The sequence below is a fragment of the Nerophis ophidion genome, linkage group LG05 (assembly GCF_033978795.1).
Source record: "Nerophis ophidion isolate RoL-2023_Sa linkage group LG05, RoL_Noph_v1.0, whole genome shotgun sequence".
NCBI classification, from domain to species: domain Eukaryota; kingdom Metazoa; phylum Chordata; class Actinopteri; order Syngnathiformes; family Syngnathidae; genus Nerophis; species Nerophis ophidion.
The window spans coordinates 28,238,219-28,253,965 of record NC_084615.1 but is presented as its reverse complement, the minus strand read 5'-3'; the positions used below and the strand labels follow the sequence as shown (position 1 = coordinate 28,253,965).

At 38.8% G+C, this 15,747-nt stretch overlaps 1 protein-coding gene across 5 annotated transcripts in view; it reads right to left on the bottom strand.

The window, feature by feature from the left end:
• The window catches only part of mcm9 (minichromosome maintenance 9 homologous recombination repair factor), a 52,580-nt gene that overhangs the window by 12,056 nt on the left and 24,777 nt on the right, over positions 1 to 15,747 (bottom strand). For all 5 annotated transcript variants that reach the window (XM_061900437.1, XM_061900440.1, XM_061900438.1 and 2 more), the window contains 5 exons: positions 15,258 to 15,377; positions 11,960 to 12,134; positions 4,712 to 4,914; positions 4,086 to 4,289; positions 1,725 to 1,807 (listed from right to left, as the gene is read on the bottom strand). In XM_061900437.1, the coding sequence (XP_061756421.1) occupies positions 1,725 to 1,807; positions 4,086 to 4,289; positions 4,712 to 4,914; positions 11,960 to 12,134; positions 15,258 to 15,377 (785 nt within the window). The remainder of the gene's footprint in view (positions 1 to 1,724; positions 1,808 to 4,085; positions 4,290 to 4,711; positions 4,915 to 11,959; positions 12,135 to 15,257; positions 15,378 to 15,747) is intronic.

The following is a 15,747-nucleotide window of genomic DNA, read 5'->3' as shown; positions in this document are numbered from 1 at the left end:
ACGCTGAGGGTAGCCGTATAAACAACTTTAACACTGTTACAAATACGCGCCCCACTGTGAACTCACACCAAACAAGAATGACAAACACATTCCGGGAGAACATCTGCACTGTAACATAACATAAACACAACAGAACTAATACCCAGAACCCCTTGCAGCACTAACTCTTTCGGGACGCTACAATATATTTTGATATTTACCTCAGAAGGCTGCAAATAGAAAAGAGGCACTAAATTTGTATTTAAATTTTATTTGATATGCCATTGATATTTTTTAATTATTATTATTATCATTTGAAACTTTATTTTGCATGTCACTATAAAGTTATATAAGCTTTGCTTGTTCAATGTTCAATGCAAAACTTGTTTGGGTCCCTATTAAAAGGTTAATTTGTTCAACCTTGGCCCGCGGCTTAGTTCAGTTTTAAATTTTGGCCCACTCTGTATTTGAGTTTGACACCCCTGGTGTAAGCAATTAAAAATGTCATAGCAGCGCGACTGCTGACTGCTGATTTTAAGATCATTGCATCGTGGGAGGCAGTGCGTTTTTTGTTCTGGTCTTGGAACTTTGGACAAGCTCTATACTCTCTGCAGGGTTCTTGAGGGGGCATGGGAGTTTGCCCAACCAGTGCTTGGTGGACTTAAGAGATGGCCTTCGACTGTGTCCCTCGTGAGATCTTGTGGAGAGTGCTCAGAGAGTATGCGGTATCGGACCGTCTGACTGTGGCAGTCCGCTCCCTGTATGACCGATATCAGAGCTTGATCCGTATTGCCAGCAGCAAGTTGGATCAGTTTTCAGTAAGGGTTGGACTACGCCCTTTGTCACCAATTCTGTTCATAACTTTTATGGACATAATCTCTAGACACAGTCAGGGTGTTGAGACGGTCCGGTTTGGTGGCTTTAAGATTAGGTCTCTGCTTTTTGAAGATAATGTGGTCCTGATGGTTTCATCTGGCCAGGATCTTCAGCGAGTGTGAAGCGACTGGGATTAAAATCAGCACCTCCAAGTCCGAGTCTATGGTTCTCGCCCAGAAAAAGGGTGGTGTGCCATCTTCGGGTTGGGGAGGAGATTTTGCCCCAAATGAGGGAGTTCAAGTACCTCGGAGTCTTGTTCACGACTTAGAGAAGAGTGAATTGTGAGATTGGCATGCGGATCCGTGCGGCGTCTTCAGTGTACGGACCTTGCATCGATCCGTCGTGGTGAAGAAGGAGCTTAGCCGGAAGGTAAAGCGTTCAATTTACCGGTCAACCTGCGTTCTCATCCTCACCTATGCTCATGAGCTTGGGTTCGGGCATCTGGTCACCTCCCCTGGGAGGGGTTTAGGGCATGACCGACTGGTAGGAAGCCACGGTGAAGACCCAGGACATTTTGGGGAGACTGTCTTCCGGCTGACCTGGCAACGCTTCGGGATCCCCGGGAGGAGCTGGATGAAGTAGCTGGGGAGAGGGAAGTCTAAGCTTCACTGCTTAGGCTGCTGCCCCCGCGACCCGAAATCGGATAAGCGGAAGAAAATGGATGGATTGTAGGAGGCTTCATCTACCATAAAGACTTCATTACAGTTTTAATATTCTATTTATCATGATCATATGAATTGCTTTTAAATTGCACGCCATTATATTTTGCACACAAGTGAAGGTAATTTTATAGCCTCAATAAGTCACAAAATCCAAACGCTTTGGAAAAATGCAAGTTTTACAAAGAGACAATTCGTCATTCTACATACCTGCATGGAAGACTCCATAACAGAGACGGCCATGACAGCGTCCTCTATAGTCACAGTCCCTCGAAACATGAGCCTGGCATGAGCTGAGTGGAAACGGAATAAATCAGTACTGAAAGTTGTTCACCACTTTGTGTACAGTGTGTGTCGGCTAATACACCCCCTAAGTTTACACAACATTTAGTTAGTTTATCATTTCTTCAGTCAGTGGTCAACAAACTAAACAAACAGTTTTACATTCATAATTTGACAATTTTACAGACCGAAAGGTAAAGGCCGAAGTTGAGCACTTATTTCTCCTAACCCTATAAACAATCTCAAATAAAAGATGAGCTTCATAGAAATATGAAATTTCCTTTACACAACATATTATAAAGGCAGTTTATACACAACATAAACACTGTACAAATATATACAAACCCTGTTTCCATATGAGTTGAGAAAATTGTGTTAAATGTAAATATAAATGGAATACAATGATTTGCAAATCATTTTCAACCCATATTCAGTTGAATGCACTACAAAGACAAAATATTTGATGTTCAAACTTATAAACTTTTTTTTTTTGCAAATAATAATTAACTTAGAATTTCATGGCTGCAACACGTGCCAAAGTAGTTGGGAAAGGGCATGTTCACCACTGTGTTACATCACCTTTTCTTTTAAGAACACACAATAAACGTTTGGGAACTGAGGAAACTAATTGTTGAAGCTTTGAAAGTGGAATTGTTTCCATTCTTGTTTTATGTAGAGCTTCAGTCGTTCAACAGTCCGGGGGGGTCTCCGCTGTCGTATTTTACGCTTCATAATGTGCCACACATTTTCGATGGGAGACAGGTTTGGACTGCAGGCGGGCCAGGAAAGTACCCGCACTATTTTTTTATGAAGCCACGCTGTTTTAACACTTGTCTTGCTGAAAAAAGCAGGGGCGTCCATGAAAACGTTGCTTGGATGACAACATATGTTGCTCCAAAACCTGTATCGACAATTCAGCATTAATGGTCCCTTCACAGATGTGTAAGTTACCCATGCCTTGGGCACTAATACACCCCCATACCATCACAGATGCTGGCTTTTGAACTTTGCGCCTATAACAAGCCGAAAGGTTATTTTCCTCTTTGTTCTGGAGGACACCACGTCCTTTGTTTCCAAATATAATTTGAAATGTGGACTCGTTAGACCACAGAACACCTTTCCACTTTGTATCAATCCATCTTAGGTGAGCTCTGGCCCAGCCAAGCCGGCGGCGTTTCAGGATATTGTTGATAAATGGGTTTGGCTTTGCATAGTAGAGTTTTAACTTGCACTTACAGATGTAGCGACCAACTGTAGTTACTGACAGTTGTTTTATGAAGTGTTCCTGAGCCCATGTGGTGATATCCTTTACACACTGATGTCGGTGTTTGATGCAGTACCGCCTGAGGGATCCAAAGTCCGTAATATCATCGCTTACGTGCAGTGATTTCTCCAGATTCTCTGAACTTTTTGATGATTTTACGGACCGTAGACCCTAAATTCCTTGCAGTAGCTCGTTGAGAAATGTTGTTCTAAAACTGTTCGACAATTTGCTTGAAAAGTGGTGACCCTCACCCCATCCTTGTTTGTGAATTACTTAGCATTTCATGGAAGCTGCTTTTATACCCAATTATGGCACCCACCTGTTCCCAATTAGCCTGCACACCTGTGGGATGTTCCATATAAGTGTTTGATGAGCATTCCTCAACTTTATCAGTATTTATTGCCACCTTTCCTACTTCTTTGTCATGTGTTGCTGGCTTTAAATTCTAAAGTTGATTATTTGCAAAAAAATAAAAAAAAATTATCAGTTTGAACATCAAATATGTTGTCTTTGTAGCATATTTAACTGAATATGGGTTTGCAAATCATTGTAATCCGTTTGTATTTACATCTAACACAATTTCCCAACTCATATGGAAACGGGGTTTGTTCACAGTTAAGACATAGACAAACAGTTGTGAAATATCCCTGTTGGTTAAAGATATGTACCAAAAATATACCATATACTTGTACTTCCATCATTATTTATATCCCACATTTAATTTTGTAATTAACATTGATCATAGGATTAACTACTGGTGTTGATTCATTGTATAATGACACAATGACACCTCATTGTGTCATTTGTGGAGTAAATACTATTAAACTAATTACAAAGTGTCCTTCTGGACACACAGGCAAAAGGGCATGTATTATACAGTTATTATAACATATATTTAAAATGTTTCATTCGATTCAGGATTTTTTGAAAGCATTCTTTACTATTGGATGGGGAGGAAGCGCCTGGCAGAGGTTTGCCCTTTTCGAATACTTTTCTAGTTGTACCTAGATTGCAAAATGACTCACCTTCGGCCAGTCTGCTCAGACTCTCCAGCATGCGTATTGTTGTGCGAGCAGCGTTGCGGACTTCACTCTGCCTCTGCAGCTGGTAGTACCTTGATAAGATGCAGTTGGCCTCTGTAGAAACCTGCGGCTGCAAGCGCCTTATCACACAAAAATAGGCCCTCATTTTTTCAATGGACCACAGGACACTGCTCTCAGACGGCAGTCCTTCAGGAAAAAAGATGATATTTGCCCAATTTCATCATCATAAAAAATGGAGTTAAAATGTAGGTTAAGATGCATCCATCCTACTCCTGTAAATATTAATATTGTATGATAATATTTGTCTAAATGTATTATGTGTTGCTGTTAATGGATAAGGACTACCAGTAAAAAATGGATTTATGCAGTATGAAATCAAGAAAATAAAAGAAAAGTTGGAATTTTTGAATGCTTTGATGTTGGAATGCTCTAAATCAGTTGAAAATAAAGGGAAAAAAATCATTCACACACTAAAGAACATTTCTTCCTCATCAACAACAACCACAATATTATAATATACAATTCATTTTCATATCTTTTATAAACTAAATGTGTTTTTCTTCAATAATTTCAATAAATATGAATACAAAAAGTATTCTTCTTCCTACCTCTGTTCTCCAGAACGAAAGAGGAGATTATGCGGTCCCACTCAGCGTTTCTTGTGTCAAGCAGAACCAGAACCAGGTCAAAACGACTCAGCAAAGGGCTGGCTAGTGCTACGTTGACTGACAGTGGTTGATTGGGATCGTACTGGCCCTTGGGGTTGGTCGCTGCCAGAATAGTGGTACGAGTGTTCAGCTTACACACCATTCTATGGAACAAAAAACATTTCAAACATGATATCACAGCTTTTCAGTAACAACATAAGTGTTAAGCCATGTTTGCATGGACAGTAAAAGCATCAAATCTATGTAATGATCATGTATGTGATTCACATACGTGTCGCACTCTGCATTAGTCATGCTTTTATTGTTGTTTTTCCTGTTTATACTTTGTTTTACATGTGGTTTTGTCTAATGCAGGGGTCGGCAACCCAAAATGTTAAAAGAGCCATATTGGACCAAAAATACAGAAAACAAATGTGTCTGCCGCAAAAAATGAAAAAACCGTACATAAGTCTTATAATGACCGGCAACACATGACGTAAGAGTCTATATTAGCTATAATAGCTTTTAATTTTCCTGAAGGAAGTCTCCTGAAGGAATCAATAAAGTACTATCTATCTATCTATCTATCTAATAGCCTACTATCAAAATGACTATGTGTCGCAGGCTGAAGCAAATCTTTGTTGACAGAAATGTTTAAATTTTCTATTTTTTACACAGTTTTACAACATTACAAACCATTAGGTAATCAGAGGCTACTTAGAAGGTGGAAACTCCTGGCAGTTGCAGACTTTTAAATGGCCAAAGATGTGTGTGCCCAAGTTAAAGGAAACGGCTGGCTGTCTTCTTTTAATAGGTTTATTACAATCTTTGGCAAGCTTGGTAATGTTTACTGTGGTCTGGAACAACTTGGCACACAAACAAATATCTGAAATGCAGCCAGTATTACATACAGATAATGTGTCATGAAACATGCAAAACTAAATATATACAAAGACGATAAAAGTAAAGGAAATTAAATGAGCTCAAATATACCTACAAATGTGGCATGATGATGCAATAGCTACATACAGCTAGCCTAAATAGCCTGATTAGCACTCCAACAAGTGAATAATATCAACAAAGCTCACTTTTGTGCATTTATATAAAGCCTGAAGTTTTTGGTGGACTAACCAGGCCTGGTGTCTAACGACATCAGGCCTGGTCTGCTTGGCGAAGCATTGGCTCTGCCCTATTTTTTTATCTTAGCTGCTCCTTACCAGCCTCATTAAGATAGGATTTGCTCCTGCATCAACAGTCGTGGTCAAAAGTTTACATACATTTGTGAAGGACATAATGTCCTGGCTGTTTTGAGTTTCCAATAATTTCTACAACTCTTTTTTTTTTTGTGATAAAATGATTGGAGCACATACTTGTCACAAAAAATATTCATGAAATTTGGTTCTTTTATGAATTTATTATGGGTCTACTGAAAATGTGACCAAATTTGCTAGGTCAAAAGTATACATACAGCAATGTTAATATTTGGTTACATGTCCCTAGGCAAGTTTTTGGTAGCCATCCACAAGCTTCTGGCAAGCTTCTGGTTGAATTTTTGACCACTCCTCTTGACAAAATTGGTGCAGTTCAGCTAAATGTTGGTTTTCTGACATGGACTTGTTTCTTCAGCATTGTCCACACGTTTAAGTCGGGACTTTGGGAAGGCCATTCTAAAACCTTAATTCTAGCCTGATTTAGCCATTCCTTTACCACTTTTGACGTGTGTTTGGGGTCATTGTCTTGTTGGAACACCCAACTGCACCCAGGACCCAACCTCTGGGCTGATGATTTTAGGTTGTTCTGAAGAATTTGGAGGTAATCCTCCTTTTTCATTGTCCAATTTACTCTCTGTAAAGCACCAGTTCTATTGGCAGCAAATCAGGCCCAAAACATAATACCATGCTTGACGGTGGGTCTGGTGTTCTTGGGATTAAAGGCCTCAGCTTGGTCACATTTTCAGTAGACCCATAATAAATTCATAAAAGAACCAAACTTCATGATTATTTTTTGTGACCAACGAGTATGTGTTCCAATCACTCTATAACAAAAAATAAGAGTTGTAGAAATTATTGGAAACTCAAGACAGCCATGACATTATGTTCTTTACAAGTGTTTGTAAACTTTTGACTGAGACTGTATAATTGGTTTCAGATTGTTAATATATTTGTGCTGATCCACCTGAACACCAACATTCACAGTAGTAAAGTCCATGCGTACTTTGCAGAAGTTTGCACATTCCTCATGTCCAACATGAAAAGCTGACCTCAGTTTAGGAATCACATTTGTCAAAAACCTAGACGGGCCTTTAAGTTTCAAAGATTCCCTCAGTGGCCTGCCACAGCAAACAAGGGTTTCCTGACAGTTCCAACCTTATAAAAATGTCAATTTTATATCCAAAGACTGGACTTCCCACTGACACTGACATATTACTGCTAATGTGGATTTTGAGGCACAGGTTCAGGAATCATTGGGCAGCTCTTCATAATTAAGTTTTTCAAGGACTCGTGCATTTGTTACAATACATTAGGGGCCTGATTTACAAAACGTGCTGACTTGATAGCACACATAAATCTGATTTACTAAATGTGGGCAAAGTGGATTGTGCCTGTTAAGTGGGAAGCATAAGGAGCGCAATCAATTTTGTGTCTGTATTTTTTAATATGCAGAATATGTGCTGATCATCAAAATGCCCTCAATACTGGGAGGAAAATATGCAAATATATTAAACAGCACACACAATGTGATTTATCAACACGTGTCATCGTTTTGGGAACTCTATTTTGCATTTTATTTAGCACTTGTAAAAAAGACGTGATATCTGACACAGAATGGGAGAAAAGAGGTGCTCGCACTGCATTGACAGACGATGGACAGAGAATCCTTCGTCCTACATGTCCGTGTCAACATATTAGAACTGCCAGAAGTAAAACATATCAGGCATATCGTCTACAGTATATCAGCAATTTCCTTGTGCAATTTTATAGCTGCTGAATGACTTATGGGCTGATTAAAACGTTCTGGTGTCTGTTGGCATTTTATTTTTAAATGCCGCTTGTTTTTTCTTTAATTTATATATATATATAGATATATATATCTATATATATACAAATCCCGTTTCCATATGAGTTGGGAAATTGTGTTAGATCTAAATATAAACGGAATACAATGATTTGCAAATCCTTTTCAACCGATATTCAATTGAATGCACTACAAAGACAAGATATATGATGTTCAAACTCATAAACTTTATTTTTTTTGCAAATAATAATTAACTTAGAATTTCATGGCTACAACACGTGCCAAAGTAGTTGGGAAATGGCATGTTCACCACTGTGTTACATTACCTTTTCTTTTAACAACACTCAATAAACCTTTGGGAACTGAGGAGACACATTTTTGAAGCTTTTCAGGTGGAATTCTTTCCCATTCTTGTTTGATGTACAGCTTAAATCGTTCAACAGTCCGGGGTCTCCGTTGTGGTATTTTAGGCTTCATAATGCGCCACACATTTTCAATGGGAGACAGGTCTGGACTACAGGCAGGTCAGTCTAGTACATGCACTCTTTTACTATGAAGCCACGCTGTTGTAACAAGTGACTTGGTATTGTCTTGCTGAAATAAGCAAGGGCGTCCATGATAACGTTGCTTGGATGGTAACATATGTTGCTCCAAAAGCTGTATGTACCTTTCAGCATTAATGGTACCTTCACAGATGTGTAAGTTACTAATGCTTTGGGCACTAATACACCCCCATACCATCACAGATGCTGGCTTTTCAACTTTGCACCTAAAACAGTCCTGATGGTTCTTTTCCTCTTTGGTCCAGATGACACGACGTTCATCGTTTCCAAAAAGCAATTTGAAATGTGGACTCGTCAGACCACAGAACACTTTTCCACTTTGCATCAGTCCATCTTAGCTGAGCTCGGGCCCAAAGAAGCTGGCGGCGTTTCTGGGTGTCGTTGATAAATGGCTTTGGCTTTGCATATTAGTTTTAACTTGCACTTACAGATGTAGCGACAAACTGTAGTTACTGACTGTGGTTTTCTGAAGTGTTCCTGAGCCCAAGTGGTGATATCCTTCACACATTGATGTCGCTTTTTGATGCAGTACCGCGTTATATCATTGCTTATGTTCAGTGATTTCTCCAGATTCTCTGGACCTTTTGATGGTATTACGGACCGTAGATGGTGAATTTCTTAATTCTTTTCAATAGATCTTTGAGAAATGTTGTTCTTAAACTGTTTGACGATTTGCTCACACATTTGTTCACAAAGTGGTGACCTTCGCCCCGTCCTTGTTTGTGAATGACTGAGCATTTCACGGAAGCTGTTTTTATACCCAATCATGGCACTCACCTGTTCCCAATTAGCCTGCACACCTGTGGGATGTTCCAAATAAGTGTTTGATGAAAATTTCTCAACTTTATCAGTATTTATTGCCACCTTTCCCAACATCTTTGTCACGTGTTGCCGGCATCCAATTCTAAAGTTAATGATTATTTCCACAAAAAAAAAAAAAATGTTTATCAGTTTGAACATCAAATATGTTATCTTTGTAGCATATTCAACTTAATATGGGTTGAAAATGATTTGCAAATCATTGTATTCCGTTTATATTTACATCTAACACAATTTTCCAACTCATATGGAAACGGGGTTTGTATGTCTTTCATAATGAAATTTCTTACGTTAAAATCATTCCAGACTAATAATGCGATCCACAGCATTGCGCATAGAATTAAGTGCATATTTTTCTGTTGTCTAGATTGCGATTCAGAAAAGATGTTACAGAGTGTGCTGCTGGTCCAACATATCATGCACAGATAGGTGGAGTATGATAACATATGAATAAGCAGAACATGATGAAGTGTGTCCTTGCTACAAGTCCCGTACGCACGCAAAATCGTCAAAGACGGTCTGCACCACTGTTCAATTGCACACGCTGTGTTAGTAGATCACACGCAACACGCCCACTTCTACTAGCGCGAGATATTTGGATTTTAGTAAATCAGGCCCTGGGTGTTTCTTAAAAACTACAGACCCACCTGGTAAAGACATATTTTTCACCTACATCTTCAAAAACTTGATTATCACGCCTATTACTTATTTCTCTGCCTGTTTAGCCGCATAAAAAGTCTTCTGGTATAAGTGCATCATCGTATTAGTTTTCTGTTTCAATGTAGAGAGGTTTTTTACATGTGACATGACAGCTGTTTCTTTTCGCTCGCCATGTTCAAGGTATTGTAAGTTATACAAGTTTTTGTTCTTTCCTGTGGCTTTACTGACTCAGCTTTGAATCTTAGCTTATATCGGGCACCATCATCTCTACCTTTGAAGGTTGCAGTTTGTCCTGGTTTCAACTTCACATCTGTAGAAGACGCAACATTAATATCGAAAGTATTTTCCATTTAAGTTTGTCTTACATATGTTACTGCAAGGTACAGCATGTATAAAAAACACTGTTGGATGCTGTTGTTTTTTTTTAAAGGGCTTAATAGTTGAAATGGGTGACTTTCCAAAATAGTGCAGTTTTCCTTTGAGTCATCCATCAGCTCAAAAATGTAACTGCTGCAAAGACGATTATGATTACTATTGTATTGTATTTTTGTATCTATTGCATTAAAAAACGTAAAACTTTAGTAAATCTGGCTCTATATTTATTAATCCTATTTAGTTTCTAGCGTGGGTTCCCTCCAGGTACTCCCGCTTCCTCCCACCTCCAAAGACATACACCTGGGGATAGGTTGATTGGCAACACTAAATTGGTCCTTGTGTGTGAATGTGAGCGTGAATGTTGTCTGTGTATCTGTGTTGGCGGTGGAATGAGGTGGGTGTACCCTGCCTTCCGCCCGAATGCAGCTGGGATAGGCTCCAGCCAGCCCCACGACCCCGAGAGGGACAAGTGGTAGAAAATGGATGGATGGGTGGATTTTTCTCCGCAGCTCTGTTTGTTGCTTTATATATTTTGCTTTCTGCATTTTTTTTTCACACTACCGGTAAGGCTGGGCGATATATCGAGTTTGTAAGATATATCGACATAGATAATGAATTAAGAAAATATTGTAATATCGATATAATTTATTTCACGTTAAAATGACCAAACACTGCTTATTTGTTGTGTTCCTTGTTCTCCTCCGCTTCCCACTCTCTCTCATGGGCTACTAAACCCCTCACCTTCCTCCTTCGAAGACGTGCTTGCATGCATAAGAACATCCATGATTGGTTGGTTGTTTACTATGATGAGTCACGATTGGTTGAGATTAGGGCAAAACATTAGGGACAGGCTTATCAGAGGCAAGATAGGGCGGGTCATGGAACCAGGAAGGGAAATCACAACAGACATCCCAAATGACGACGAGAGAGTCGTAGAACAGAAGAGGGAATACTCAAGCGGGCGATTTATATAATAAAAAAAAATAGATTTACATAATCAAAAAAAATATTGGAAGATTACTGAGGAATTATCTTCTTTAGTTTTTTCTTTTAGCGATGTGGACAACGTCCAAGAAACACACAATGTGTCTACTTGGCCATATTTGGACAAATGTATGCGTCTGGATAAAACATTCATTTAAGGTCGTTTACCATGTAAGCCCAAATCAAAACTGTTCTCCAGTTGCCAAACTGAGCATATTTCGCACGATTAAGTCAAGCCACTTACTTGGCGCTGACCAGAACCGTACGTCTGACAGTCCATTACATCGTCGACTGGGAATTAAAAAGAGCCTGCCTGCGTATGTATTTTTATCTGAGTTTGATACATTTTGTATTATTTGCACAGTTATGTTATTTATTTTACGTAGAAAGAATGTTTTTCTATTTTATTTATGTTATGTCATTCTGTGCTACTAAAACGGTGTCTTTTCTGTGCTGTTAATACCCATCTTGACTACCTGGCTTAACAAAAGTGACACTGGCTGTTTACAGTACAGTCAGTTTGATTACAGTGAATCTCGCTCAGAAATGAATATCTTTACATGTATACTTTCATGGGAAAATATATGGAGATATACATCGAACATTGAGTTTAAAAGTAAAAAATTGTGGCGGGTGAGCACAGGGTTCACACCATGAACCCCAAGTAAAAATATATCGAGATATACTTTTTCGTCCATATCGCAGCCCTAACTACGGGTAGATGTATTGTATGTCTGTCAAATGAACCTTCTTGGGTGCCACCATGCACTTTAACTTGAAATGACTTTCCTACCCGGCCTTGGCCACACTAATGGACTGTTGCTCCATAGCCTCATGGATACTGATGCGGTCATGTTCTTTGATGCTGTTGAATTCATCGATGCAGCACAATCCACCATCTGAAAGGACCAGGGCTCCTGCCTCCAGATGCCATTCACCTCCATCTTTTACTGCTGCAACCGTCAGTCCTTCAGCAATAGACAAAGTAATTACTGCTTGGTTATACCTGTACCACACCACCTTTTTTTATAAAGAAAGCCATTCAAAACAATCACAGTTGAAAAACAAAAGGCTGTACACTACAAACAATTAAAACTATAAAAAAGCAGAAAAGCAACGGCATGAGACAGACTAACATATAATATTTTAAAACAAAGGGAAACTATATACAAGTACAACCCATTACAATATTTAAAATATTAAAATGAATGGATGGATGGATGTAAACATTTTCTGAAAAACAATGAGTCAAATAAAAGGCAGTTCAAAATAAAAATAAAAAAGAGTTCAAAGTCTCATACTGGGTTAAAGGTCAGTTTGTAAATGTGGGTTTAAAGATTGGTTTGAAGAGTGGTCAAAGAAGGGGCCTGTCTCACATGAAGAGGGAAATTGTTCCGGAGTTTGGAACCCGCAACAGAAAATGCCCTGTGCCCTTGGAGCTTGTGCTTCGATTTCGGTACCTTCAAAAGCAACTGATCAGCTGATTTGAGGGACCGGGCAGGGGCGTGGAAGTAGAGCAGCTCAAAGAGGAGAGGAGACCATGTAAAATTCGAAAAACAAAGGTTTTTTTGTTTTTTTTGTAAATGGACTCTAAAAGGCACAATGAAGTGAGGCTTTGACAGGAGTAATGTGCTGTCTTTTGTTTGTGCCAGTTAAAAGTCGGCCAGCTGCATATAATACCAGCTGCAGACGTGAGAGGGAGGACTGGCTAATTCCAAGATAAGGAGAGTTACAGTAATCCAGCCGAGATGTGATGAAGGCATGAATTACTGACTCAAATTGTTGTTGGACTCACAAATACCACTGTGTCCAAACACACTACACTTAGCTGAGCCTGTTCAGCTTGGAGTACACAATATCTATGTGTGATGGGATGTTGTTCATTATCTATTTTGTTATATAGTACTAGAACACAACAAAAGTAATGTAAGGACACCTTTCATCAACAAATTGTTTTTTACTGTACAAAAAAAATTGCTGTATATGTAATCATGTAATTGCTTTACATGATAGGGTGAATGTGTGTCTCTACATCACGGGTGTCAAACTCAGGGCCCTGGATCACATCCAAACTATTTGTCGAACTATTTCACCAGAGTAAGTGATGCTCACAGGTGCGACACAAAGAGGGAGTTCCTCAGACCTAGTCCCCCCAAAATCAAGACTGTCATTGAAAACATGCACTCTACTATTTTGCCACCTTACAGTCTAATGCACTACCAACAGACCTTAAAATTCAAACTTCCCTAGTAAATTTTAAAACTGCCATAAAATCCTGGCTCAGCTCAACCTCTACCTGATCTGAACCAAAATTGATCCCCAGCAACTTTCCAAAGCATCAAGCATGTTTATATGTAGTTATATTGCATAAATATTTTCTCATACTGTTTTGCACATTCGAGTCAACATTTGCATCATCATTTACATAGTATCATGTACATAGTGTCATGTACATAGTGTCATATACATAGTTTATATACCCATCGCCCCCATCATTTTTTTGTATGTATTGTTTTTCAAATCACCTGACATGTATACTGTGTATATGTACATAATATATACGTTTTTTAAGGCGATTTTTTATATACATGTTACAAGTTGTAGCTGAGATAGGCACCAGCGCCCCTCGCGACCAAAAAGGGAATAAGCGGTAGAAAATGGATGGATGGATAGATGTTAAAATTTATATATATTTTATTATTGAATGTATCAAATGTGATGAATATTTAATGGACAACAATAAAAAGAAGCCTTATGGCTTTTTGTGCCATTCATTTGCCTTTTTAAGACATTACATGGATTCAAGTCTTTAAGACGTCAATAAACTTCTCAATCAATCAAACCAGCATGCCATTTTTATGTGGCATTTCATCTTTTTTGCTCAATGTCTTTCAATTTGCAGTTCTTAATTCACTATAATCGGATTGCAAAAAATCTATTTCAAGCAGTTACATTTTGTCATTGAAACTCTGAAACAAATTCTACAATAACGGCTTCACCTAGATTTTATTACAAAGAAATGTATACACTTTTTACTTTATTACATGCTGTAAAGGTCTTCAGTGACACGCCATTTGTGTAGTTATTTGTCTCAGCACAATTGAACCGAACGGTAATGCTAACAGTTAAACGCTAAATCTAATGTGTTTATGTCATCACCGTGTGATAAACGCTGACATTTATTACTTATATATTGTTATGTGCTGTTGAAATTGATCATAAAGGCTCACCTGACCCTCAGGAATTCATAATTTACTAAGGAGAGACTCCCTGAATCCTGACCGTTGGACATTACTGACAAAAACCTGACTTTTTATTTAAAAACAATTGGTACACTTTGTTTTTAAATTATATTGTTTTGTACATTATCTGTTTTGGCCCTGCGATGACGTGGCGACTTGTCCAGGGTATACAAAGACTTCCGCCCGAATGCAGCTGAGACAGGCTCCAGCACCCCCTGCTACCCCAAAAGGGACAAGCGGTAGAAAAATTGGATGGATGGATGGGTTTTGATCAGTTTGTTGGTTTCCAATATGAAAATAATGTCAAAATAATATGATGATAAACATGTACATGATTTCGCATGGACAATTCGCTCATTGTGAGAAACTGTAACTGCAGTGTGACACACGATGAAAATGAGTCTGACCCGCTCTGCTCCACACGGTCACGTGTACAATTTATATAGAGTGACCTACTCCTTTTCGGATATGCTGTAATGACAAATTGTAACCATGATGAATCATATTGTAATCGTATGCATGTTCGAAATGAACTAACCCCATAACTATAACCATATTTGATCTGTATTGCATGTCTATATATTTCGGAATATTTTAACTTGTTCCTTTTCGGACAAGTTGAATCATGTAAATCTAAACATGTTCTTTCATGAATAAACCATATGACTGTTATTTATTATTTTACTTTGGGGTCTTTCTGTTGCTTTCTATTCTGAAAGTGTCGGCTATGTAAGTGTGGAGGAGCAATCACATTACAGTCGGTTACGTTGCAGGCAGAATATGTACACCGACAGGAGAGGAAACACTGTATGGAAGAAGAACACGGAAAGGATAATGGACAGCACTGACCTGCACTTGTTGACCCAATTCCAGCAGTTAGAACAGAGCGAGGCATGACCTTGGCTGCATATTTTAAGAACTGAGACTTTCCTGTGCCGGGGTCTCCAACAAGCAACATGTGGCATTCACCTGAACAGAAAAACACTCCACAGTAAGAAAACAGTTTCTGTCTATACAGTATAATAACTGCTAGCATCTACAGAATAATAACTGATAAAAAGTGCTTATAAGTATAATAACTTATGGCATGTACAGTACAGTTGATAAAAAAAATATACAAACAATGCTTGCACTACAGCCATTTCTGGCCCGCCAAAGCTTTTCATTTGACCAGCCGAACATCACCCTAATAGGCTCGATGAAACCATTTAAACTAGGGTTGGTTATGTATCCAGTATTCCCGCCACCCCCCCAGGGGGCAACTGCGAGGAATATGTGTCAAAATGAAGGAGCAGTGGGGTGGGTAGAAGACTTCATTCAACCCTAAAAATAATAAAAT